A 25060-nucleotide genomic window follows, 5' to 3' on the forward strand; every position below is an offset into this window, starting at 1 on the left:
AGAAATCAGACAGGTGAAATACAGTATAATAGAAACAAACATGTTCTCTTTTCCATGAAACCAAGTTGAGGGATGCTGGTAAACTTAAATGCATATATAAAGGCTCCCAGACCAATCTGCTGTCTAAATGCCTTCCAAAGTGCCATTTCAGAGACAAGAAGGAGGGATTTAGAGGGGACAGTCTTTGAATCACCATTTTGCCTTCAATTCTTTGCTCCAGTGACTTCTGAAAGTTTGGCATATTGGGGGTCTTCAAATTTAAAAGACATGCCAAAGCTTGACTAGTGCAATCTAAGAAAAATGGTATAAATTCCAAATGCCTGTGCCGTTTTCTATAGTTTCCAGCATTCTGCCTTAAAAATTTATCAGATTTAAAACTTAAGCCACTTCCCGTAGATGGTAAAATTTTAGGAAAAAGCATTGTCCAAAATGTGAATTAATTAAGGTAACACTAAAATCGTATACCCCAAATTCAAGTCTAATGCCATTTTGTTGTTCTGGGTTACTTGGTGTGTAGGAGGATGTATGCAGATATTAACTTTATTTTTGAAAAAACTTGAAAATTTTCCAGTGTGATTCTGTCTTGCAGTTTCCTCAGTATACGTTCAGGAATCTCCCTCTTGGAGATTAAATTCTACCGACCACCAACATGGTCCTATTAAAAATAGGTCTCCGTCCATCATCCCCCATGGTCTAAAAAATGTTCCATCTTCCATAGTTTGGGGCTTGATACAGCCAGCTGTAAATAAGTATACTTAACCTTTGCTGATTTCCATATTTCAGCTTAATACAAATAGGAGTCATGGCATTGACTGACCTCTTCTCTGTACAGCATTACTTTTGCAGTTATTCTACTATATTACTTTTGCAGTTATTCCACTACTATTCTGTTTTCCTCAGTATTAAGATTTATGAAAAGAAAGGATAGAAACATAAACCGCCAATTATTATGTAAGAGTAGATATGACTTCAACCAAAATCAAAAGTATATCAGAAATTGGCCTCTTTTAGGGTCCTTTAACGGAGAAGGCACTGGCACCCCACTCTAGTACTCTTGCCCAGAAAACCCCATGGACGGAGGAGCCTGGTGGGCTGCAGTCCATGGGGTCGCTAAGAGTCAGACACGACTGAGCGACTTCACTTTCACTTTTTGCTTTCATGCATTGGAGAAGGAAATGGCAACCCACTCCAGTGTTCTTGCCTGGAGAATCCCAGGGATGGGGGAGCCTGGTGGGCTGCCGTCTGTGGGGTCGCATAGAGTCAGACACGACTGAAGCTACTTAGCAGCACGGTCTTTTAAAAAAAAGAAATCTGTCATTTTGAATAGCCACTGCACATCAACTTTGAGATTTCTTTAAATAAGTTAGTATTCTTGTCTAGCTATGTGATATTTTTCAGAGTAATTTTACTAGGAGGTAATTGGATATCATTTGATACCTTCACATATGACACTGACATGGAATAACAAGTTGACAGGTGGGAAAGGGGAAGAAGGAAGACCCACAAAGTATAAAGTGAATTATAATGTGTAAAAACTTTTTAAAAAGTAGGGCTGAAGAATTTGAAACCATAAGAACAAGCTCTGTGTATGTGTATACATATATATCTAAAAAACAGTTTTATATCTTTAAAATTAGAATGTTATTTTACTTTAAATGTACAGCATGCAAAATGCTTTGTAAGAGTAGAATGTGTACAACAATATAAATTTTCACACTTTTCTAGTAAATGACTGTTCTGGATCAAAAAATTAACATTCCAAACCCTTTGATCCAATGTTTATTTTTTGTTTCCAGCATTACAATTTGCTATAATTCATAAACTTTAAGTTTCTAGACACTGACCTAGGTCCTTAAGCACTCACTTACCCAGCAAAGAGATTATTCACCCAGCCATCACTCTTGCTTGGACAGTGCTTACTGGTATATAATTTAAAGTCTATATGTCTATATTTAAAGTCTAGATGTCCATCAGCAGACGAATGGATAAGGAAGCTGTGGTACATATACACAATGGAATATTACTCAACCATTAAAAAAAATACATTTGAATCGGTTCTACTGAGATGGATGAAACTGGAGCCCATTATACAGAGTGAAGTAAGCCAGAAAGAAAAACACCAATACAGTATACTAATGCATATATATGGAATTTGAAAGATGGTAACGATAACCCTATATGCGAGACAGAATAACAGACACAGATGCATAGAACAATTTTATGGACTCTGAGGGAGAAGGTGAGGGTGGGACGTTCTGGGAGAATAGCATTGAAACATGTATATTATCATATGTGAAACAGAACACCATTCCATGTTCGATGCATGAGACAAGGGCTCAGGGCCGGGGCAATGGGATGACCCAGAGGGATGGGATGGGGAGGGAGGTGGGTGGGGGGTCCAGGAAGGGGAACACATGTAAACCCATCGCTGATTCATGTCAATGTATGGCAAAAACTATTACAATATTGTAAAGTAATTAGCCCCCAACTAAAATAAATAAATTTATTTAAAAAAAAGAAAAAAAAAATAAAGTCTATATGAATTGTTTTGATCAATGAAGACACAGCTGTAGCTTTGCACTAAGTTTTCAATTGCTGAATTACATGTTTTTTCACCTTGATACCTTATGATCATTAGAAAGCTACTTACTTACATAATGTAATCACACACTACGCTAACTCCCCATTTGTATCTACAAGAAACTTGTTAAAGACACACTGTTGACTATGATACTTTACAGAATCATGGCCACAAGTTTCTGCAAATGAGGTTTACTTCTCTCAAATCAAGAAATATCCCACAGTTCAGATTTTCATAAGTAGTGCTTCTTTTAAAATAAAAACAAACATGTTGTCCTGTCTGTAAAATTATATTTCTAGTCCACTTTACAGAATGTTAAAATGCTTATAAATGCATTGTATGCTGTGTGCTCAGTCACTCAGTTGTGTCCGATTCTTTGCAACCCCGTGGATCTGTCCATGGAATTTTCCAATCAAGAATACTGGAGTGGGTTGTCATTTCCTCCTCCGAGGGCTCTCTCCAACCCAGAGATTGAACCTGCATCTCTTGTATCCCCTGCATTGGCAGGCAGATTCTTTTTATCTCCTAGTAAAAAACAAAAACCAGTCATCACACTGGCCCATGGAGCCATCTAGGGCTATTTTATATTTCCTACCATTAGAAAAATTGAACTAAATAAGGAAAAAAAGCAAAAGAGAGAAAAGAAATTTTACAAAATGGCAACTAGCATGACCTAAAAAAAAAGAGTGTACTAAAATATCTTCCTTCAATTCGGTAACAAAGCCCTTTCTGGAATGAACATTTATGGATAACTAGGTTAGCAGAGTGTTCCTCTTAGTGCTCAGGGCAAAAATAACAAGGTATGTTGAAAATAGCTTCTACCTTTGTATCAGGAAAGACAGACTTTGAAACAGAGTGACTTTTAAAAACCACAAACCTATATTTAGCCAGAATGTTCAAGATTGACAGGTTTGATGAAAGGAAATCTTCACTGGCAACAAAATTAAAAATCATAAGCTTATGGATGCCAATTGTTTTTACCAGTGTGAAGAAAGGAAGCATGATTACAAGGTACAATACACACTGACAATCTAAAATGAGAAATTGTGAACAATTCAAGTAACTAAAATGTTTCCTTTTGAAACACTCTAAGTATGATTTCCAAATTGTTTGAACTTGTAACATGTCTCTTAGAAGTAAAAATGTTGCTTTAGTTCTGTGGACTGTTGAATTGCCCTTTAAGTAAATACTGCCTCCATCTTCAAAAAAAAAAAAGAAACGGCTTCTGAATAGCATGGACTTCTTCATTGTGGAAAAATAGCCTTGGCAAACTTGTTTCCGAGGCTCCCTCCAAGGAGATTGATTCATCCCATCAAGTCTATAGTATCTCCAGATCTGCATGTCAGACTTCAGAAGTCTATCTACTTCAGCTCCTAACATTTTCTCCATGCTTAAGCAAAAAAGTCTAGTTCTGTCAGAGTTTTCGTGTCTTGAATTTCTCATAGCATGTATTCAAAATCTTGTTTTTCCAAATATCTTGTTAACATCTCATCCATTGAGATCTACTCCTTCCTTAAAGCTTACTTTCCCTAACCCCATCCTTTACTGATGATGGGTTGTTCTCCAGGGGGTCAGTAAGCTACTGTACTTGTTCTGGCTGGCTGGATTGCCCTAAGAGTGCTCCTGTGTTAGTGTAGATGAGGAATGCTGCTGCTGCTGCTTAGTCACTGTTGTGTCTGACTCTTTGCGACCCTGTGGATTGTAGCTCGCTGGGATCCTCTCTCCACGGGGATTCTCCAGGCAAGAATACTGGAGTGGGTTGCCATGCCCTCCTCCAGGGGATCTTCCCAGCTCAGGGATCAATCCCAAGTCTCCCACATTTCAGGCGGATTCTTTACTGTTTGAGCCACCAGGGAAGCCCTAGGAATGCTGAGACCATGTCTGATAAGATGCCATCACACAAGAACCTAGGCTGTCATACGGTGGATAGCAGAAGTAAGGCCCATACAAGTGGCTGCTCTTGTCACTCCCAACACTGTTGCAGTATCCTCCAATAGTGTTACATAGACTGGATACTATCCAATATTGATGCCTACGCCACTGCAGGCAGCCTCAGCAAACCCAAAAAATCAACACACTTATCTTAATCATGAAGTCCCTGAGTTTTTTGGTTGTTTAATTTGAAGATTCAGTTATCTGAACTTCTTTTATGGAAGCTATTTTAAGTTTGTTTTGAAAGTGGGTGGAATATAATTCACAAAATTAGAATGTCATGTAAAAAATCCTTATGTGGTAGTATGCTGCCTGAGAGCTGAATATAACTATCTTTGAATTTGTTTGTCACTAAAAATTAGGCCTATGCATATGTATTGACTGCTCCCAATAACTCTGATGGGATGTCTTTTTATAAATATGTGTAACAGATTCTGACATCCCTGCTTTGCTGCAGTTTGCATTTCTGCTGCCTGTCCTTCAGGGACTTTGCATTTGATATCTTTCTGAACCTGAAATCAGTAATGCCATTCAACTTCCATTTGACATGTTCAGCTACACATTGTGTTTTACTTTTAGGTAAATACACTTTCTTAATTTCTATATGGTACTATTTTAAGTATAAATTGTCATCACATAGGTTGTCACATAATTATAAGCGAAGCCTTAATTAATTAACATTAAGTTACTAGATTTCTCTTACCGTGTGTTGACATAACCTTATAAGGAATTAAAGCACCCTTCTAGTCCAGTGTTGTCATATGATCTATATATATTATGTATTATGATATAACTCCATACATCTGATTCTGTGTATGTACTCTTAAATAATATGGAATTCCATTTTCCATTCTTATTAGTTAAATTAATTTGAATTATCTTGAAAGAGAACAATTCTGACTCTTCTTCATGAACATTGCCATTAAGTTAAACAATACAAAGATAATGGGGTTATCTGTTAATGAGTGATAGTTCTCTTTGGGTGTTAACTACATTAAAATATGATGAGCCAGAGAGTGGGAAAAATGGGGAGATAATGATCAGAGGGTACAAATTTCCTGCTGTATGATGAATAAATTCTGAGGATCCCATGTACTAATCAGTAGTGTGTTATATACAGTTAATCTGGGTTTGAATTGTGCAGATCCACTTAGACATGTGGATTTTTTTCAGTAAATATGTACTACAGCACTACACGATCCATGCTTCGTTGAATCTACAGAAAAAGAACTGCAGATTCAGAGAGTCAACTATAAAGTTATACACAGATTTTTGACTGAGGGCCACCACTCCTAACCTTCACATTGTTCAAGGGTCAGCTGAACTTGAAAGCTGTTCAGAGGGTAGATCTTGATAATTATCACCACAAAAATAAATAAAAAGGTGATCACGAGGGGCTGGAGTTGTTAACTAACTTTATTGTAGTAACCATTTTGCAATAGATCATCATGTCACATTGTACTTCTTAAAGTTAACTTATATTTATTATGTACCAACAGTATGTTAGTTAAGCTGAGGGGAACACAAAGTAACAGAACATATGAACCATTTATCTTTTTTAAGGATAAGAATCTCTTTTTCTAATTAAATATGGACAAAGTACTTTTTAATATAATTTGTTTCATAATAAACTGTTTTTATTGCTGGGGAAAAAAAAGACTATGCTTTTAAAATATATGACATAACTTAAGCATTTATGGAAAATTAAATCTGGTTAGGTATATGTAAATTAAATGAAAAACTGTCTGTAACTTTGATGAGCAGAATATATCTGGCTTGAACATTGCTCTGAAAAAGAATAGAGCCAGTGTCGTCGTTAATTGCCTCAGTGTTCCCCTTGAATGCTTGTAAATCTCTCAAGAGAAATTTAGTTATAAATCACAGTTAGCTTACTATACCAAGATATTATGTATGTTCATGCATTTGCTCCACAGGTGAACTGAAGATTAGTCAGAAGCACTTTGAAGAAGCTTTCAAGAAAGTAAAATCATCTATATCAAAAGAGGTAAGCAATGCTCTTAAAGGTAGAAGAATGATTAGAATTGAGAGTAGTAAGTATGAATTCATGACAGAAAGCAAAATGGTTGCCTCTGAGAGAGTGTTCTTGAGAGACTGTAATTTTGAATGTTTCTGGAGACTAAACACAGAGAAAAAATAACTTCATGTATGTTTTCATAATCTCAGAATTTTTAATCATTCTCATTCAAATATTATTTGACCTGTATCACCCTTTACACTTACCCATAGATTCAGGAAAGTAAAAATACCTTCACTGTAAGGTCAGAGAAGAGTTAAAAATCACTCAGACTTGTCCTTACAAAAAATGCTGGATTTTCCTGTATTTATTTCTTACTGTGTTGAGGTATTCTGTCTGTAATAAGTTAAAATGTTTGCTGTTAAGTGAAGTGAGGTTACTGTGACACAAAAGAGTTTGCAGGGAAATACCCAACCCAAAGAAATGTCTGAATTGAACACTGGATATCTTAGGGCTTCCCTCATAGCTCAGTTGGTAAATCATCTACCTGCAATGCAGGAGACCCGAGTTCTATTCCTGGGTCGGGAAGATCCCCTGGAGAAGGAAATGGCAACCCACTCCAGTATTCTTGCCTGGAGAATCCCATGGACAGAGGAGCGTGGCAGGCTACAGTCCACGGGATCGCAAGAGTTGGACACGACTTAGCGACTAAACCACCTATCTTGAATGGGTATCTTTTGTTTCTGGACTTCCAGAAGTCCCATTTGCCTTAGCCATGTGATTCTGTTTATTGACTATACTTAAAATTCCTCTAAATCATTATCCATTTATTACCCCTGGCTCAGTATTTCTTAAGATTATTGATTGAAAACACTCAAGTCCAAGTTCAAACAGTTATATGAGATGGGTAGCTGTGTTCCAGTGCCCCAGTCCTGGTGTAAATACTCTTATTTGACCATCTTACCACTTTTTTTTTTTTTGATGTTTAATAACTTTTATTTTAGCAATTAATTCAAAAGACAAAAAAATGCATCATTTATCTCATTAAGACCCATTTTCAATAAAATGTTACAGCTTTTGTACTTACATATTACAGTTGTTTTGGTCAGTTATGTTCTAAGAACAACTGTGCTACTGCTGCTAAGTCGCTTCAGTCGTGTCCGACTCTGTGCGACCCCATAGACAGCAGCCCACCAGGCTCCGCCGTCCTTGGGATTCTCCAGGCAAGAATACTGGAGTGGGTTGCCATTTCCTTCTCCACATCTTACCACTTTTAACTAAAGTAATCAGTTAAGGAGTTTGGGCTGGTGATGGTGTCTTTTAAGTATATAGCTTACTTCTTTTTTAGCTGAAGTCTAGTCTGCTGAACCTGGCCTGGGTCTTTTACCATACGTGGAGAAATGAAAGTCTGCTTTGACCTCTCAGGCATTTTGTACACTAGAGGAAATGTTTTTATTTCATTGCCTGTCTTTGAATAAGATAGTCTTATTAATTAAAAATCAAACAGTTTTACAGTTAATCTTACTGGCACTTTTCATTCTGATCAACAAGAAAGTAGTGATGTAAGTGTCCCCCCCCCAAAGATTTAGTCATTAAAAAGCAAATCTTCCTTATGTTTACTACCTGTAATCAGGGTTTTGATTTGAGGCTTTTCAAGAATCAGGACATACTGGCATAGCTTCACATTTGTCACTCTCATCCTGTAACCTTACTTTTTTAACACTGAAATTTTATTTACCTTTGTAATGCACAAATACAGTTCTGTGCATGTGCATGTTAACTTGCTTCAGTCGTATCCGACTCTGTACAACCCCATGGACTGTAACCCGCCAGGCTCCTCTGTCCATGGGGATTCTCCAGGCAAGAATAGTGGAGTGGGTTGCCATACCCTCCTCCAGGGAATCTTCCCGACCCAGGGATGGAACCCACGTCTCTTATGTCTCCTGCATTGGCAGGCAGGTTCTTTACCACTAATGCCATCTGGGAAATCCTATAGTTCTGTAAGTTTTGGCAAACTTAACTGGTACCTCAGTCAATATAGAGAACATTCTCATCGCTTCAGAAAGCTCCTGTGTTCCTTTGTAGCTGTCAGTCCCTTTACAAATGCTGTACCAAGTAACCCCTAATCTGACTTCTGTCATCATGCTCTAACTTCGCCTGTTTTGGAACTTTATGTAAATAGAATCATATTGATATACTCAATATATATTTGTCTGGCTTCTTTTGCTCAATGTAATGTTGCAGAGATTCATCCCCATTGCTGTTTTCCAGTAGTTTGATCCATTCTCTTGCTGAGTAGTTTTCCATTTTATGAATATACTGCAGTTTGTGTATCCTTTCCCCTGCTGGTGGGCACTTGGGTTTTTTCCAGTTTTTGGCTTCCTCAGATAATAGTGTGTCAGAGAGAGAGAGAGAACGAGAACATGTGTTTTTATTTCTCTTGAGTAAATAACTAGGAGAGGAATTGCTGGATCTTGTGGTGAGTATATGTTTAACTTTATAGGAAACTGACAACCTTCTTTCCAAGTGACTGTAATACCGTTTTGCATTTTGTGAGCATTCCAGTTAGCCCACACTCTCACCAACACTTGAGTATTTTCAGTCTTTTAATTTTAGCCATTCTACTGGATGTGAAATAGTATCCTGTTGTGGTCTAAATTTGTTTTCCTAATGACTAAAATGTTGAGCATTTTTTCATATGCTTATTGATCATTTGGATATCTTATTTTGTGTCCTCATCTTTTACTCTTAAAACATTGAGTTGTTTTCTTATTATTGTGCAAATTCTTAGTTTATCTTGGCTTAAAGCCTTTTATGAGATACACATATTTTTTTTTCTGAAATATCTGTAGGATTTATTTTGGAGTATAGTTAATTTAAAATGTGTTTCAAGATATATACAGCAAAATGAATCAGTTATGTGTATATATCTCCACTTTTTTTTTTCTAGATTTTTTTTCTCATATAGGTCATTACAGAACACTGAGTGGAGTTCTCTGTGCTGCACAGTAGGCCCTTATTAGTTTCTATGTTGTATGTAGTAGTGTGTGCTGTGTCAGTCCCAGTCTCCAAATTCATCCCTCCCTCCCTCTTTTCCCCTTGGTAACCATAAATTTGTTTTTTATATCTGTGACTCTATTTCTGTTTTATAAACAAGTTCATTTGTACCATTTTTTTTTAGATTCCACATATAAGCAGTATCATATTTGTCTTTCTCTTTCTAACCTACTTTACCTACTATAATAACCTCTAGGTTCATCCATGTTGCTGCAAATGACATTGTTTTGTTCTTTCTTATGGCTGAATAATACAGATGTGCATATTGAGGATATTTTGTCCTAATTTGTTTTTTTGTTCTTTTTTTTAATTTTCTAAAGGCATCTTTTGAAGAACCGGAGTTTTTAATTTGTATGAAATCCAATTTTTTTTAATAATTTATGTTTTTATGTCATAAGAAATCTTGATTATCCTAAGTTTATGAAAATTTTCTCCTTTGCTTTTCTCTAGTAGTTTTATAGTTTTATCTTTTACATTTAAAACTATGATCCATTACAGACTAATTTTTTTAATTTAAAGTGAGATAGAGAAGTCATGATTATTTTTTCCCATGCAGCTATCTAGTTACTGTGGTCCTGTTGGTTGAAAATACTTTCCTTTCATTGAATTATCATGCCCTCTTTTTGAAAACCAATTGATCATATATGCATGAATTTATTTCTTTACTTTTTTTTTTCTGTTCCACTGGTCTTTATATCCATTTTATGCCACTGTATATTTTTTGCCACTCTCTTGATTATTTTACATCAGTTTTTAATTTTTATTTATTTTCTAGCCACAGCATGTGGGATCTTAGCTCCCCAACCAGGATCAAACCTGTGCTCCCTGCAGTGGAAATTTAGATTCTTAATCACCAGATTAAGACGTCCCCTTGATTATTATAGATTAGATATGTTAATCTTGAAGTCAGCTAGTGTAAGTCATTCAGATTTGTTCTTTTTTTCCCCGAAAATTGTTTTATCTATTTTAGTCTCTTTGCTTTCCCATATAAAATTTGCAGTCAGTTTATCAATTTCTGCAAAAGAAACTTTCTGGGATTTTGAATGGATTTGCATTGAATCTGTAGATTCAATCAGTTGGGAAAGCAGAGGTATTAAAAATACTGAGTTTTTCAATCAGTGAACTTAGTATATCTGTTCATTTATTTAGATCATTTTATTTCTTTTATATAAATTTATTCATTTTTTAAAAATTCACTTATTAGAGCCATTTGATCTCTCCCAGTAATGTTTTGCATTTTCAGGATGCAAATTTTTCAGGATGTACATTTTTCATCAAGTTTAGTCCTAAGTAATTTATAATTTTTTATTTTTTATAGTGTTTTTTAAAATATTATTCTCTAATTGCTACTAGTATATAGAAGTTCATTTGGTCTTTATATATTGGCCTGGGATAGCTCTACATTTGTCACTCTTTTACCTTCTTTACCTCTAAAAAAATTACTTCAGTTTTCTAGACTAAAAAAATGAAATCATCTTGTTTGTATTTGCCTGCTCTAATTTTGAAAAGCTTCCATGTTCAATGTTTTTATATTTAAGAGTTACATTTATATTTTGCAGTTACAGTTAAGTAATTGTATTAGAGTTGGCTATACAAATGTCACACAGAGTTTGAAAATTGCTTGCTTGACCTATCCTTAAATTGGGCCACATTTTCATCCTTGCATCTGTGATAATTAAGGAGTAAATCATATTTTGTTACCTTTTCTAAAACTTTGCTGGTAAATTTGAAACCAGTGGATGTTATGTTTGGGTGGGTTGGGGAGGTGCTCAGTCTCTGCTTTCTGGTTCTTGTCCTTCACAGTCCACAGCTGTACCAGAGAACATCTTCCTTCCTTAAATTGTTTTTAGTTGAAGTACAGTTGATTTACAAAGTTGTGTTAGTTTCTGGTGTACAGCAAAGTTGAATCAGATATACATTTATTTATGTTATATACGTGTATCTATATATGTACTTTCGTATTATTTTCGTTATTATTTTAAGATATTAAATATAGTTCCCTGTGCTATACAGTAGGGTCTTTTATAGTTTATTTAATTATTTTGGCCGAGCTGTGAGGCTCACAGGATCTTAGTTCCTCAACCAGGGATTGAACCCCAGGCCCCTGGCAGTGAAAGCCTGGAGCCATATCTATTGGACCTCTGGGGAATTTCCTATCTCTTTTACATATAATAGTTTGTATCTGCTAATCATGAACTGCTAATATATCTCTTCCCCAGCCCCTTTCCCCTTTGGTAGCCATAAGTTTGTTTTCTATGTCTGTGAGTCTGTTTTGTAAATAAATTCATTTGTGTCATGTTTTAGATTCTACATATAAGTAATTTCATGTGGTATTTTTCTCTTTGTCTGACTTAGTTCACTTAGTATGATAATCTCAGTCTGTGCATGTTGCTGCAAATGGGCATTATCTCATTCTTCCAGAAGGGTGCCCAAGAGTGGGATTGCTGGATCATATGACCACTCTATTTTTGGGAAACCTTCTTCTTCTGATTTAGGAGAATTCAGTTGAAATTAGAGGAGTTGGATAGTCAAAAAAAATCCATTTGAAAAATCAAACCAAAAGACAGGTGTGGCGTTTGTTGATACATTTCTGAATGTAGGATTGAGCGGCTCATTTGTAAGCCACCTCTTTCTACTTTTAATATTAGGGTTCCTTTAGTTGTAAATGACAGAAACCCAACTCTGTAAGTGGAAATAAAGAGGAATCCATTCCACATATAAGGAAATTGAGAGTACTGCTGGCTTCAGGCATGCTGGATCCAGAAACTTCATTGCTTCATTGTTTCTTGGGGGAAAAGGCTGCCTGCAGGCTCAGACATACAGGCTACTTGTTTATTAAGCCCCAGTAGCAAGAGAATTTCCTGATAGCTCCAACAGGAGAGTTTCAGGGAACCTGTGATTGGTCCAGCTCAGGTTGGAGCCCAAGGCAAAACTAATAACTATGACTAGCTCGAAAGTTAGATACTCTGGCCAGGTGGAATGTAAGCGGTAGCATAGTTTTCTAAAGATCATGACTTCAGGCCCTAGGATAAAAAGCTGTAGATAAGACACTGGCATCAAGTTATTGACTTAGTGGTGGACTTAAGTCTTTTCACACTGAAAGAGAATCTACGAGGCTTGTTAAACACGAAAGGAACACTTAATTACATTTTACATTTTAACCTTTCAGACATACTTAGAGAGATAGCAGTTGCTTTGAAGTGAGTTAACGTTAAATATATGATTGGGAGATGTTGAAAAAGGAAAAAGAAAAAGGAGAACGGTGTGCACATTCTGTCCCAAAGTCCACAGAGCTGGTCTGTGTAGTTCGGAAATGTTCAGCCTTTTCTCATGCTAGCTGCTAGCTGTTCTCTGCCCTGCTAGCTGGTGCCTTGTCTTCCCTTGAAGCAGTCGGCTCCCTGGTGCCACATGGTTTTTAGTTTGAGGTTGGAAAACAACAGCGTGTGAAGTGAATTTGGTGTCCAGCAATTGGCTAACATGATAGTAGGGTCTGGTTTAGAGACCAGACTCAGAAACTTGTCACCTGACCCAATAAATCCTCATAACCAGCTGAGGGTGAGATGTGAACACAGTTTGTAAACATTCCTTCTGAGTCTCTGCCTGTATTCCTCATTCATTCCTACTTCATTGCTACCAAACTTTTAGGCTCCCTCTGAAGAGACCACCTGCCCAGTCCTAGTTTCTCATGAGAGGCCACGTCCTATTGTGGTCCTAAGAAGACTGAATAGATTGGCAATTCATTATGACAGATACCCCAACTTAGAAGATTGGACTCTTTTTGACAGTTTCTTCTTAGTCAGCTGTTACTTTCTTCCCTGAATGAAGCCATTGTCCAATATGTGTCACTTCACAGGCTTATAAAGCATAACTTACTTTGTTGGTTTGGTTTTTTCAGTAATAATTGCTCACCAGAGACCTGAGCCTGGGTTAACATCAGTAAATGTTGAGACCTTGAAATTGTTTTCCTAGCTATGTATTATCTCAAATGTAGTCTTTTCCCTCTGCCTACTATGACATTGTTCAACTGTCAGGAAGGAAACCTCAGTCAAACATAAATTAGGTATTTTTTCCCTTCCTCTTCTATTAAAACCACACCATAGACACTTTCCTGTTTTATTAACTCATTGGTTTAGTGTTTTTCACACCCACTGGCTGGCACACTTTGATTCTCTTCTTCACACTCAGGATTATATGGTTCATCCATTTGCTTGATCAAGTCTGTCACACTGAGAGAGAAAAACTTCCCAAGTAGAGTTGCTCTTGCCTCTAGCTGGGTATTGAGTTGCCTGAGATCCCATCCTTTCATCCATCCAGAAACATATATATATCATGTGCCTACAATACCCATCCAGGTTTTGTGCTAGACTCACAAGATATAAAATTGCATAAGACATGGGTTAGGAACCATTTTGAACAATTAAAGAGTTGTAAACACTACCATAGATATGTACATAGAATATATATTAACCTGATCACTCAGATTCCTTCAGTGTTAGAAAATAGTTTGCAAGTAACTTTTGCCTAGAAGGTATCAGCACAGTGTGGCAAAGGCAGTGTGACTGATTTTATTACTAACATATCTGAACCAGTAGTTCCACACTCTGTATAGTTTTTTTATCCTCTGAAGAACATCCACAGGAAGGCTACATGTGTGTCCCAGTGATACTACTTGATTCCAGTATATTCTCTTTAATACTTTTGATGGTCATAAACCTTAAAACTTTCAAATATTTAATTGCTGAAAACTACCCTAGTGAATCGTAAGCTAGCACTTCTCTTTTGGAGATAGGCACAGTATGAATTTTGAATAAATAATAAATAAAAGAGATGACCAAGCTGATTATTACTTTGTGAGATCTTTCAAAAAATTAAGGCACAACAATTAAGATAAAGAGACAGCTTTCCTTGTTTGGCATCATAACTGGCCCTTACGAAACTAATAATGATTGCTTGTGGGGAGAGAAACTGGGTGACTGGAGGACAGAAGTTTGAAAATGACCTTTCATCTTACTTGAATTTTGAACCGTGTAAATGTACTACCTAATTTAAAAACTTAAATACTAAAAAAATAATAATTTAAAAGATCTTGAGGACCAAAGTAGTAGTGATAGTTATTTCTGGAAATTAAAGATTACTTTTTATTTTTTTCTGCTGGTCTGTATTTTCTAATATTTCTACAGTATTTTATACTTTAAAACATTATTATTAAAAAGGGAATCACTTTAACCTGGCTGTAAACACAGCATGCTTAAAATGTCTCTGTTGTTGTTGTTCAGTCCTGTTCGACTCTTTGTGACCCCATAGACTGTAGCACACCAGGCCTCCCTGTCCCCCACCATCTTCCAAAGTTTGCCCAAGTTCGTGTTCATTGCATTGGTGTTGCTGTCTAGCCATATCATCCTCTGACGCCCTCTTCTCCTTCTGCCCTCAATCTTACCCAGCATCAGGGACTTTTCCAGTGAGTTGTCTGTAATTCCAGCATCAGTCCATCCAGTGAATATTCAGGGTTGATCTCCCTTAAGATTGAATGTCTTTACTACACCTTTATTATTTAGCAGTGAGTTGAAATACCAAGGCCCTCTTATCCTACTTCAGAGTTAATTCAGCATTTCGCTAATACGTGTTTTATATTCACTGTTGACACTGTTTGAGAGCTACTTGCCAGGAGTTGGTCCAAGGGTTACAACATGGTGTTCTCACTGCCATGGGCCCAGGTTTAATCCCTGGACAGGAAACTTAAGATCCTGCAAGTTGCATAGTGCAACGAAAAAAAGAGAGAGGTACTTGAAAAAAATCACTGAAATAAATATATAGAATTTTTTTTTAAATTAATCATTACATGGTCTTCCTTTTGTGCATGTCTGTGTCTTACTCCTCTTCTTATGAGGATACCAGATCATATTGGATGTACTAAAGCCCACCCTAATGACTTCATTTTAACTTAAATCGCTTTAAGACCCTCATTTCCAAATCCAGTCACACTCTGAGGTACTGGAGGTGAGGACTTCAGCATCTGAATTTTGGGGAACACAGTTCAGCTTATTTCAGTGTCTAGCTCCGTATTCTGTCCTCTCCTCTCCTCTCAGGATCAAGAAATGTATGAGGCTCTGCAGTGGTCCCTCAGCCGGTGACTTCTCCAGCAGTGAGCCTTCCGGGAGTCCAGTGCCTCGAGATGCCAGAGATGCCCACGTGCTCTGAGCTGCCCAATTTCAACTTGACACGTGTGGTCTCACATAAGCATTTTATCCTCAAATTAATGAGGCCGAGTCAAAGCTGAAGATTCTTCCCATCTGGACAACCTCATACGGAAACACCCTACCTCCTGTTTAAGGGGAAAAAAAAATTAATTGTCAAGATAAAATAACAGATGACCTTTTTAAAATAAAATGTTTATTTTGAAACAGCCTCGACTGTACTACAGAAAAATTGCAATTACAGTAAAAAGAACTTCCCCCCCAAAACCATCTGAGGGTGCTTGCCAACCTGATGCCTGATCACTCGTAAATACTTTATATTTCCGGCACAGCAGGATAGTCCCCTACATAACCAGCCATCCACATCAGATCAACCATGTCTGCTGGGATACTTCCCTACCAAATCCTCAGGCTCCATTCAGGTTTCTCCAGTTGTCCCGATAAAGTCCTTTATGACAAAGGAATCTAGTTTAGAATTAGCTCTTGCAACTCATTGCTTTTCTTTTCTTTTGGGGGTTGCTGCACTGGGTCTTCGTTGCTGCATGCAGGCTTTCTCCAGTTGTGGCAAGTAGGGGCTACTCTTCTTGTTGTGCGCGGGCTTCTCATGGCAGCCACTTCTCTTGTTGCTGAGCACAGGCTCTAGTTGCCCCGCAGCATGTGGGATCTTCCCCGAACGAGGGATCAAACCTATGTTTCTGACATTGGCAGGCAGATTCTTAACCACTGAACCACCAGAGAAATCCTGCTATTTTCCTTAAAGTCTAGAACAGCTCCTGTCTTAACTTTTGACACTTTTGAAAGTTGTCAGCCAGTTACTTTGTAAAATGTCTTCAATGTGAGTTTGTCTGATGTTTCCTCATAATTAAATGCAGCTTGTACATCTTTGGCAGGAATAAATGTCATGAAGTGATGGTCTTCTCACTGCATCCTGTCAGGTAGGTGCAGTTTGGGTTTGCTCCATTACTAGTGATGTTCACTTTGATCACTTAAGAGGGTTCTGCCAAGCTTCTTACACTATAAAGTTACTCTCATCAAACTCAGGTATTGCTATTGTTTTAGTGTGTTATCTTTTACTCTTATCATGCGATGTTCAAATTGTCCTAGATTCAGTCAGTTGGGAACCCCTTCACATTTGCCTCTGTGCACTTTTGACAAGTCTCTAGCTGATAATTTCAGAAGGGTTTGTGTCATGTTTTGTCTCATTCCTGATTTACAGTGCTGCTCACAGTGTTTTCTGAGATGGTGTAGGTGGCTTTGGTTACCTACTTTCTCCCCTTCCAAATTTTCTATTCCACCTGACTCTACAGAAGTGTTCATGCTGCTTTAAAACATGTGATTGATAAAATGAAGAAAATAGTAATAGATCAAAGCAAGTCAGGTAAGTAAGGCACAGTCCTTTTTTTTTCAAGAGTTCACAACTGAATATAGGCTTCTAACCAGAGTATCACAATTCCCAAGGGAGGGGCATGAAAAGGAGGGTGCTGTAGGACCCCAGAGGAAGAACACCAAAAGAAAAAGCAAATCAGGATCATGTCTTCAACATAGATGATTAAGAATGAAAGTTAAAAAGTGTAGGCCAGAAGGTCTTAAAAGAGTTATGTAATTTGAGTAATAGATTTGATTGGGCTTGATATCAGCCAAATCAAGAGAGAAACGCAGTCTGGTATGTCGTATATATAATATAAGAGATAGTGAAGATTGTCTTGACAATTGAATTTTCTTGACAATTTCTAGACAAGTAGGTCTAAAGTACCGAAATTTCTGGTTGTTTAGCTTATCCTAAATGTCAAGTGTTGACTGCATCATAGGTTAGGCTGCATTTGTCCATCAGCTTTGCAAATCAGCTGTGATGGAGGTTGGACAGCAGGGAGCTTTTGGGCAGGAAGTTAACCAACTAATGTCACAGAGAATATTGCCAACACTCTCCATAAGGAAGGAAAGATAACGTGTTCTAAGCACCATCTGTGTACTGGACAGTGTTGTATTGTTTTAATTCTCCCAACTCTTACTCCCCATACAATAGGGATCGAATAGCTTCATCATTTTATTAAAAAGAAGAGCTTCTTCACAGTCACCTGCTGTATATATATGCGTGTATATGGAACGGTCTGAATTCTGGTTCACAGCTGTCCAGCTTTTCTTTCTCTTGAGAAAAAGTTCCAGTCCTGTGTTAGGAAACATCTGGAGTTGTATCCTCTGTTCTAGCATTGTGAAAGATTCAGCAATCTCATTAAATGCTTTGTGCTGCGCATTGATAACATAATGGTAAACTCGGAACTTACTGCCTAATTTGGTATGTATAGCAGAAATAGCCAATTGTCCCATAATATCCATTCTTCCCTTCTTCCTTTAAGTAGGAAGGGTTCTTGCTGCCAGCAGAGTGACTATGTTGTGTCTAGTGTAATATGAACACCGGTGATGACCTCAGTTCTGGTCACATCCTTAAAAAAAAGAGGTTTGAACTGCAAACCTGTCATTAACTGGGGGCAGTCTGCCTTGAACTCAGCGCATCTTAGCCCATAAGCAGACTCTGGAAATGTCCTCAGAAACCACACCTGGTTTAAAAAAGAAAACACTGCTTGCCCATTTAATTCTAGTTCTCCCTTTCCTAGGCTGGAATGATGAAGTGAAGATGAACTGGCTTTGACCATATAAATGGGGACATTCTAGGAGGTGACAGAACCATGAGACATAAGAAACTAAGGTCCCTGAGCACTTGTTGGGCAGTTTTCTCTGCACTCAAGGCTCATTTAGCCTGAACTTTTATGTGTGACCTTTATCTTGCTTAAGCCAGTTAAATTTTTGTCTCTGTTACAGCAGCCAGACTAATATCCTAGTTAATAGCACGTTGAGACAAGTAAGGAGGAAGTTAGTTGTAAAACAGCATGCAAATGGCTGTGAAGGGATGAGAATAGATGCTGTTAGGAGGAGCACAGAGGAAAGGCAGCTGGTTCATCATGGGGTAAGGGAAAATTCTCCAAAGAAAATGATGCCTCAGCTGAGTCCTGAAGGCTTGAGAGGGAAATGCAGGAAGAGAATAAATGATCTGACAGACGGTAGAAACCTCGAGATGGGAGAGGGGCTGATGTCTGGGAAACTAATTCTCCTGCTCATCCATCAAAGTTGTGTTTACAAGAGGATCTTACTTCCAAAAGCTGAAATAGTTAGAAAGCACTTAGTTATATGTTAGGCACAATCTTCAGTCGTTGTTTATATCTCTCACTGTTGAACTCAGAACTGAATGGATTTGGATGTGTTTTTGCACCATTCAGTTCCAAAGCCTAGAGGCCAGGTAGATTTGGGATAAAATGGAGCCCCACATCATTCAGATGCTATCCTTAACTTCATTGATTTAGCTCCATGAGACCTATGCTTGTCGCTGGCATTTTTAATTTTCAACTTATTTTTTATAAAATAAGGACAATGAATTCAATTAAATACGCAAGCATTATAGTTGGCTGACTTTAGGTCTCCTAAGTTTCATGAGGGGAGGGATCCTGTCAGTCTTCTCTCCTTAGCGTCCAGCCTCTCCCTCTGTGGGAGAACTGTAAGTGTTGATTCATTGGGTAATAGAAACCTCACTGTGTCATATGAAAAAAAGATAAAGGAACAAGTAAATAACCTATAACCAACAGTTTCACTCTAACACGTATATCCAAAACAGAAATGCATACCCCAAGATAGTAAAATTCATAATTGACCAAAAATGGAAACCTAAGTATCCATCCATAGTAGAGCAGATAAACATGGTGTCTTCATGCATTAGACTACTACACAGTGATGATGAACTATACACAACAACGTGGATGATTCTCACAGATACTGAGTGGAAGAAGCCTGTCCTGAAATCATCTTGTGCAGTTCTACTTATTAATATATAAAATTCAAAAAAGTAGCTGGTCAGTGCCATTAGAAGTCAAGCTTACTGTTAATATTAGAGGGCAGTGCCTGGAAGAAGCACCAAGTGGTGTGGCCTCTAGGTTGCTGGCCACACCCTCCTGGATCTGATGACAGTTTCCTGTGTGTGTTTTCTTAGTGATGATTCATTGCTCCATATGCTTATCATAGCTTTTTTTTGTAAGTATGTTCACTTCAGTTAAGAAGTTTTTTTAAAAAAGCTTATGAAGATTTATCTATAATTTACGATTTCATCTGATTTTATTTATAATAAACATTTCAAAAATTTAAAAGGATAGGAGTAGCAGTATTAAAAATGTAAGTTATTTAAAGGTAAAGAACCACATAGAGCCCAGTATACTTGAAGAAAAACCAGCCACATGTTTCTTTTTCCCCTAAAACACCAGGCATGTTGCTCATACTGTCCTTTCAGCTGGTTAGAGTTAGGAAATTGAGGTTAAAGAGGTAAGTGGGAGTGGAATTTGGTTGTTTAAATTACCCCAGGTCTAATGTCTCTCTCTCCACCTGGGAGAATGTGAGCTTCAAGGATGTCTGTAGCCATCAAGGTTGTCTGGACAAATGCTGCCTTCTGGAATGTTTCCTTAGATGGCATGTTGGCCATGCAGTCTGGTCCCACTGCCAGGTAAACTTTGCCCCTAAGAGTGGGAGAGTGGGAGGAATTTGGCAAAGATGGTTCCAAAGAGCTCTTCCTTAGGTGTGCAGGTGAACAATCCACATTACATCACAGACAAGGGTGTTCTGTTTTCCAAGACTGCAGTGAGCCTCAAGATGGAGAAACAGCAGCTCCTTCCTTTTCTTTTGTGCCCCACCTCTGCACTGAAACACCTTCTCTGCGTCCCACAGTCCTCACCACCCAGGCCAGGAGGGTGAAAGTCATTGTGAGTACTGCTGATCAGTGATCAGTCATTTATTATTTAACAGAAGGTTTTTTCTCATGGACACTGACCTTGTTCAGGCTGTACCTTTCATATGTTTACTTTGACCTAATTGCTCTTCCAAATTCTTACTAAAACCAGGATTGCTGTCAGAAGATACTTATTCATTATGTCACTTTTCAGCTTAGCATCCTCCTGTAGCCTAAACTCATTGGTCTAATTAATTATGCATGGACCTTTGCAGTCAGTACACCTCTGACACCCATCCAACCTCCTCTCCCCTGACTGGATTCATTGCCATTCCAGTAGAACAACGTATTGTTTCACATCTCAGCCTTGGCTCACGAGGTTCCCATTACCTGGCAAATCCTTCCACCTAAACACAGGACCCTCTTCCAGGCTTGAAACACTCCTATTGAGAAGCCTTGCCCAGTCCCTCACTCTGCTTTTTGCTCACTGTTCTGACCTAGACTCTATGCTTTAAGTACTAGATTCTTAGTGGCAGAGTCCTTAATTTACTTTTGCATTACAGCACTTGACACATAATAAGAACAAAGTAGCTTTTTAATAGCACAGTTGAATCACTTTGCTCTATGGCACAAAGCTCTGTTAACAGTGGGGAGATTTGGTGGAGATTTTATGTTGTTTTCACCTGAGGAATCTACCAGACTGGAACTTCATGGCTCATGGCTCTCTGAAGAGAAATCAGCAGTTTTGGAGGTGTGGCTTCCTCTGGCATTTAGTTATTGCTTGTCAAGTCCTTTTAGCAATACTTCTCCATGGCTAAGGAACCCCTCTAGGGGTGCTCAAGCCATTCAAAAGAAACTATTTCTAAGAGCCTGCTCTACATAAGTATTCTCTCTCTAAAGCAGAAAGCTTTAAAGAAGAGATTATATATATTTATTACAACCGAAATGCTAATTACCTTCTTTACACAGGAAAAGCTGCTCTCCTGCTCTGGCTGACTGACTGAGCCTGATAAATGGACAATGGGTCTTCTTTACAGACTCCAGGAAGTTCTTCCCGCTTGAACTTTCTCAAAACTAATATTACAGAAAACTAAATGAGTTTCACAGTAACTGAGGCCTTTAAAAGTGGAGATATCAGGTGGCAGAAATAGCTTAATTCAGGGAACTGGAGAATCGCTGTTTTGCAGTATAAGAAAGTCTGGGCTTCCTGGGTGGCTCAGTGGTAAAGAATCCACCTGCCAAGCAGGAGATGTGGGTTTGATCCCTGGCTTGGGAAGATCCCCTGGAGAAGGAAAGGCAAACCCACTCCAGTAATTTTGCGTGGGAAATCCTACGGATAGGTGAGCCTGGTGGGTTACAGTCCATGGGGTCACAAAAGAGTCCGACTTAGCAGCTAAACAACAAGCAAATTAATTAATTCAATGCTTTTTGTAACATCTATTTCATATCTGCTTTTGCTTTTATTCATTTGCCTCCTTCATTATTCTCAGGTCACTTAGAACTTGGATGTTGGAGCAACAGATTTTCTGACTCTTTATTGTCAAACTCAATTTGTAGTCCCACTTAGATTCACTTATTAAAAATGAAATTATTTGTGCCACTTTAATTTTGCATGACAGAGGTTTGGAGCACTTGTGCTTTGATAAACAAAATATCACAGGCTTCGTTGTTATTGCCAGTGGCGTGGGATGAGGAAAGAAGAGGAAGGTGGACTTACAAACTGTTACTTTACTGACACATTAAAACTGAGACACATGGTATCTTCATTTTATATTGAGAAAACTGAGGCTCAGAGGGACTTCCCAGGTGATACTAGTGATAACCCTCCGGCCAATGCAGGAGACTTAAGAGACATGGATTTGATCCCTAGGTTGGGAAGATCCCTGGAGAAGGGCACAGCAACTCACTCCAGTATTCCTGCCTGGAGAATCCCATGGACAGAGGAGCCTGGCGGGCTACGGTCCATAGGGTTACAAAGAATCAAACACAACTGCAGCAAATTAGCATGAGGCTCAGAGAGGTTGAACAACTTATCATGGTTCTCAGCTAATAACTTATTATCTGGAAAAATTGAAGTTGAAAGTGTCTTACCTTTAAAGACTTTGGCTTTCTCCTACATCTTACTGGCTTTGGGGGGAAGAAAATGGACTTCTGTGTCATTAACTAGTGTGAGTTGTAATAATATTCTTTATTAAATAGTGAATAACATTTTTTTTCCTTTGAACTCAAGCAGCTAGTATCAGAAACCTCTGTACACTCTTGTGTTGTTGGACAACAACACAAGAGAAGACTCTACACATGGACATCACCAGATGGTCAACACCGAAATCAGATTGATTATATTCTTTGCAGCCAAAGATGGAGAAGCTCTATACACTCAGCAAAGACAAGACTGGGAGCGAACTGTGGCTCAGATCATGAAATCCTTATTACCAAATTCAGACTTAAATTGAAGAAAGTATGGAAAACCACTAGACCATTCAGGTATGACCTAAATCAGATCCCTTATGATTATGCAGTGGAAGTGAGAAATAGATTTAAGGGACTAGATCTGATAGACTGCCTGATGATCTATGGACAGAGGTTCGTGTCATTGTACAGGAGACAGGGATCAAGACCATCCCCATGGAAAAGAAATGCAAAAAAGCAAAATGTCTGTCTGAGGAGGCCTTACAAATAGCTGTGAAAAGAAGAGAAGCGAAAAGCAAAGGAGGAAAGGAAAGATTCCCATTTGAATTCAGAGTTCCAAAGAATAGCAAGGAGAGATAAGAAAGCCTTCCTCAGCGATCAATGCAGAGAAATAGAGGAAAACACCAGAATGGGAAAGACTAGAGATCTCTTCAAGAAAATTAGAGATACCAAGGGAACATTTCATGCAAAGATGGGCTCAATAAAGGACAGAAATGGTATGGACCTAACAGAAGCAGAAGATATTAAGAAGAGGTAGCAAGAATACACAGAAGAACTGTACAAAAAAGATCTTCATAACCCAGATAATCACAATGGTGTGATCACTCACCTAGAGCCAGACATCCTGGAATGTGAAGTCAAGTGGGCCTTAGAAAGCATCACTACAAACAAAGCTAGTGGAGGTGATGGAATTCCAGTGGAGCTATTTCAAATCCTAAAAGATGATGCTGTGAAAGTGCTGCATTCAATATGTCAGCAAATTTGGAAAACTCAGCAGTGGCCACAGGACTGGAAAAGGTCCGTTTTCATTCCAATCCCAAAGAAAGGCAATGCCAAAGAATGCTCAAACTACTGCACAATTGCACTCATCTCACACACCAGTAAAGTAATGCTCAAAATTCTCCAAGCCAGGCTTCAGCAATACGTGAACCATGAACTTCGAGATGTTCAAGCTGGTTTTAGAAAAGGCAGAGGAACCAGAGATCAAATTGCCAACATCAGCTGGATCATCACAAAAGCACGAGAGTTCCAGAAAAACATCTATTTGTGCTTTATTGACTATGCCAAAGCCTTTGACTGTGTGGATCACAGTAAACTGTGGAAAATTCTTCAAGGATGGGAATACCAGACCACCTGACCTGCCTCTTGAGAAACCTGTATGCAGGTCAGGAAGCAACAGTTAGAACTGGACATGGAACAACAGACTGGTTCCAAATAGGGAAAGGAGTCCATCAAGGCTGTATACTGTCACCCTGCGTATTTAACTTATATGCAGAGTACATCATGAGAAATGCTGGGCTGGAAGAAGCACAAGCTGGAATCAAGATTGCCTGGAGAAATATCAATAACCTCAGATATGCAGATGACACCACCTTTATCACAGAAAGTGAAGAGGAACTAAAAAGCCTCTTGATGAAAGTGAAAGAGGAGAGTGAAAAAGGTGGCTTAAAGCTCAACATTCAGAAAACTAAGATCATGGCATCCGGTCCCATCACTTCATGGCAAATAGATGGGCAAACAGTGGAAACAGTTGCTGACCTTATTTTTCGGGGCTCCAGAATCACTGCTGATGGTGGTTGCAGCCATGAAATTAAAAGATGCTTACTCCTTGGAAGGAAAGTTATAACCAGCCTATATAGCGTGTTAAAAAGCACAGACATTACTTTGCCATCAGAGGTCTGTTTAGTCAAGGCTTTGGTTTTTCCAGTAGTCATGTATGGATGTGAGAGTTGGACTGTGAAGAAAGCTGAGCACCGAAGAATTGATGCTTTTGAACTGTGGTATTGGAGAAGACTCTTGAGAGTCCCTTGGACTGCAAGAAGATCCAACCAGTCCATCCTAAAGGAGATCAATCCTGGGTGTTCATTGGAAGGACTGATGTTGAAGCTGAAACTCCAATACTTTGGCCACCTCATGCAAAGAGTTGACTCAGGAAAAGACCCTGATACTGGGAAGGATTGGAGGCAGGAGGAGAAGGGGGCGATGGAAGATGAGATGACTGGATGGCATCACCGACTCGATGGACATGGGTTTGGGTAAACTCCAGGAGTTGGTGATGGACAGGGAGGCCTGGCATGCTGCAATTCATGGAGTCGCAAAGAGTCAGATGCGACTGAACTGAGCTGGACACTCTTGCCACTCAGAAAACT

At 38.4% G+C, this 25060-nt stretch overlaps 1 protein-coding gene across 20 annotated transcripts in view; it reads left to right on the forward strand.

Annotated features, from left to right (window-relative positions):
- The window catches only part of NVL (nuclear VCP like), a 92132-nt gene extending 76184 nt beyond the window's left edge, over positions 1–15948 (forward strand). For 16 of the 20 annotated variants that reach the window (XM_081491586.1, XM_081491581.1, XM_081491593.1 and 13 more), the window contains 2 exons: positions 6448–6518; positions 15632–15948. In XM_081491586.1, coding sequence (XP_081347712.1) covers positions 6448–6518; positions 15632–15676 — 116 coding nt within the window. In that variant the 3' untranslated portion in view covers positions 15677–15948. Of the gene's footprint in view, positions 1–1958; positions 2143–6447; positions 6519–15631 lie in introns of those variants that run through there. The other 4 variants (XM_081491580.1, XM_081491583.1, XM_081491592.1 and 1 more) reach the window with 1 other exon arrangement.
- Positions 15949–25060: the final 9112 nt, after the last annotated feature.

The sequence above is a fragment of the Giraffa tippelskirchi genome, chromosome 5 (assembly GCF_054371585.1).
Source record: "Giraffa tippelskirchi isolate mGirTip1 chromosome 5, T2T-mGirTip1v1.2.pri, whole genome shotgun sequence".
In the NCBI taxonomy this organism is placed as follows: Eukaryota; Metazoa; Chordata; class Mammalia; order Artiodactyla; family Giraffidae; genus Giraffa; species Giraffa tippelskirchi.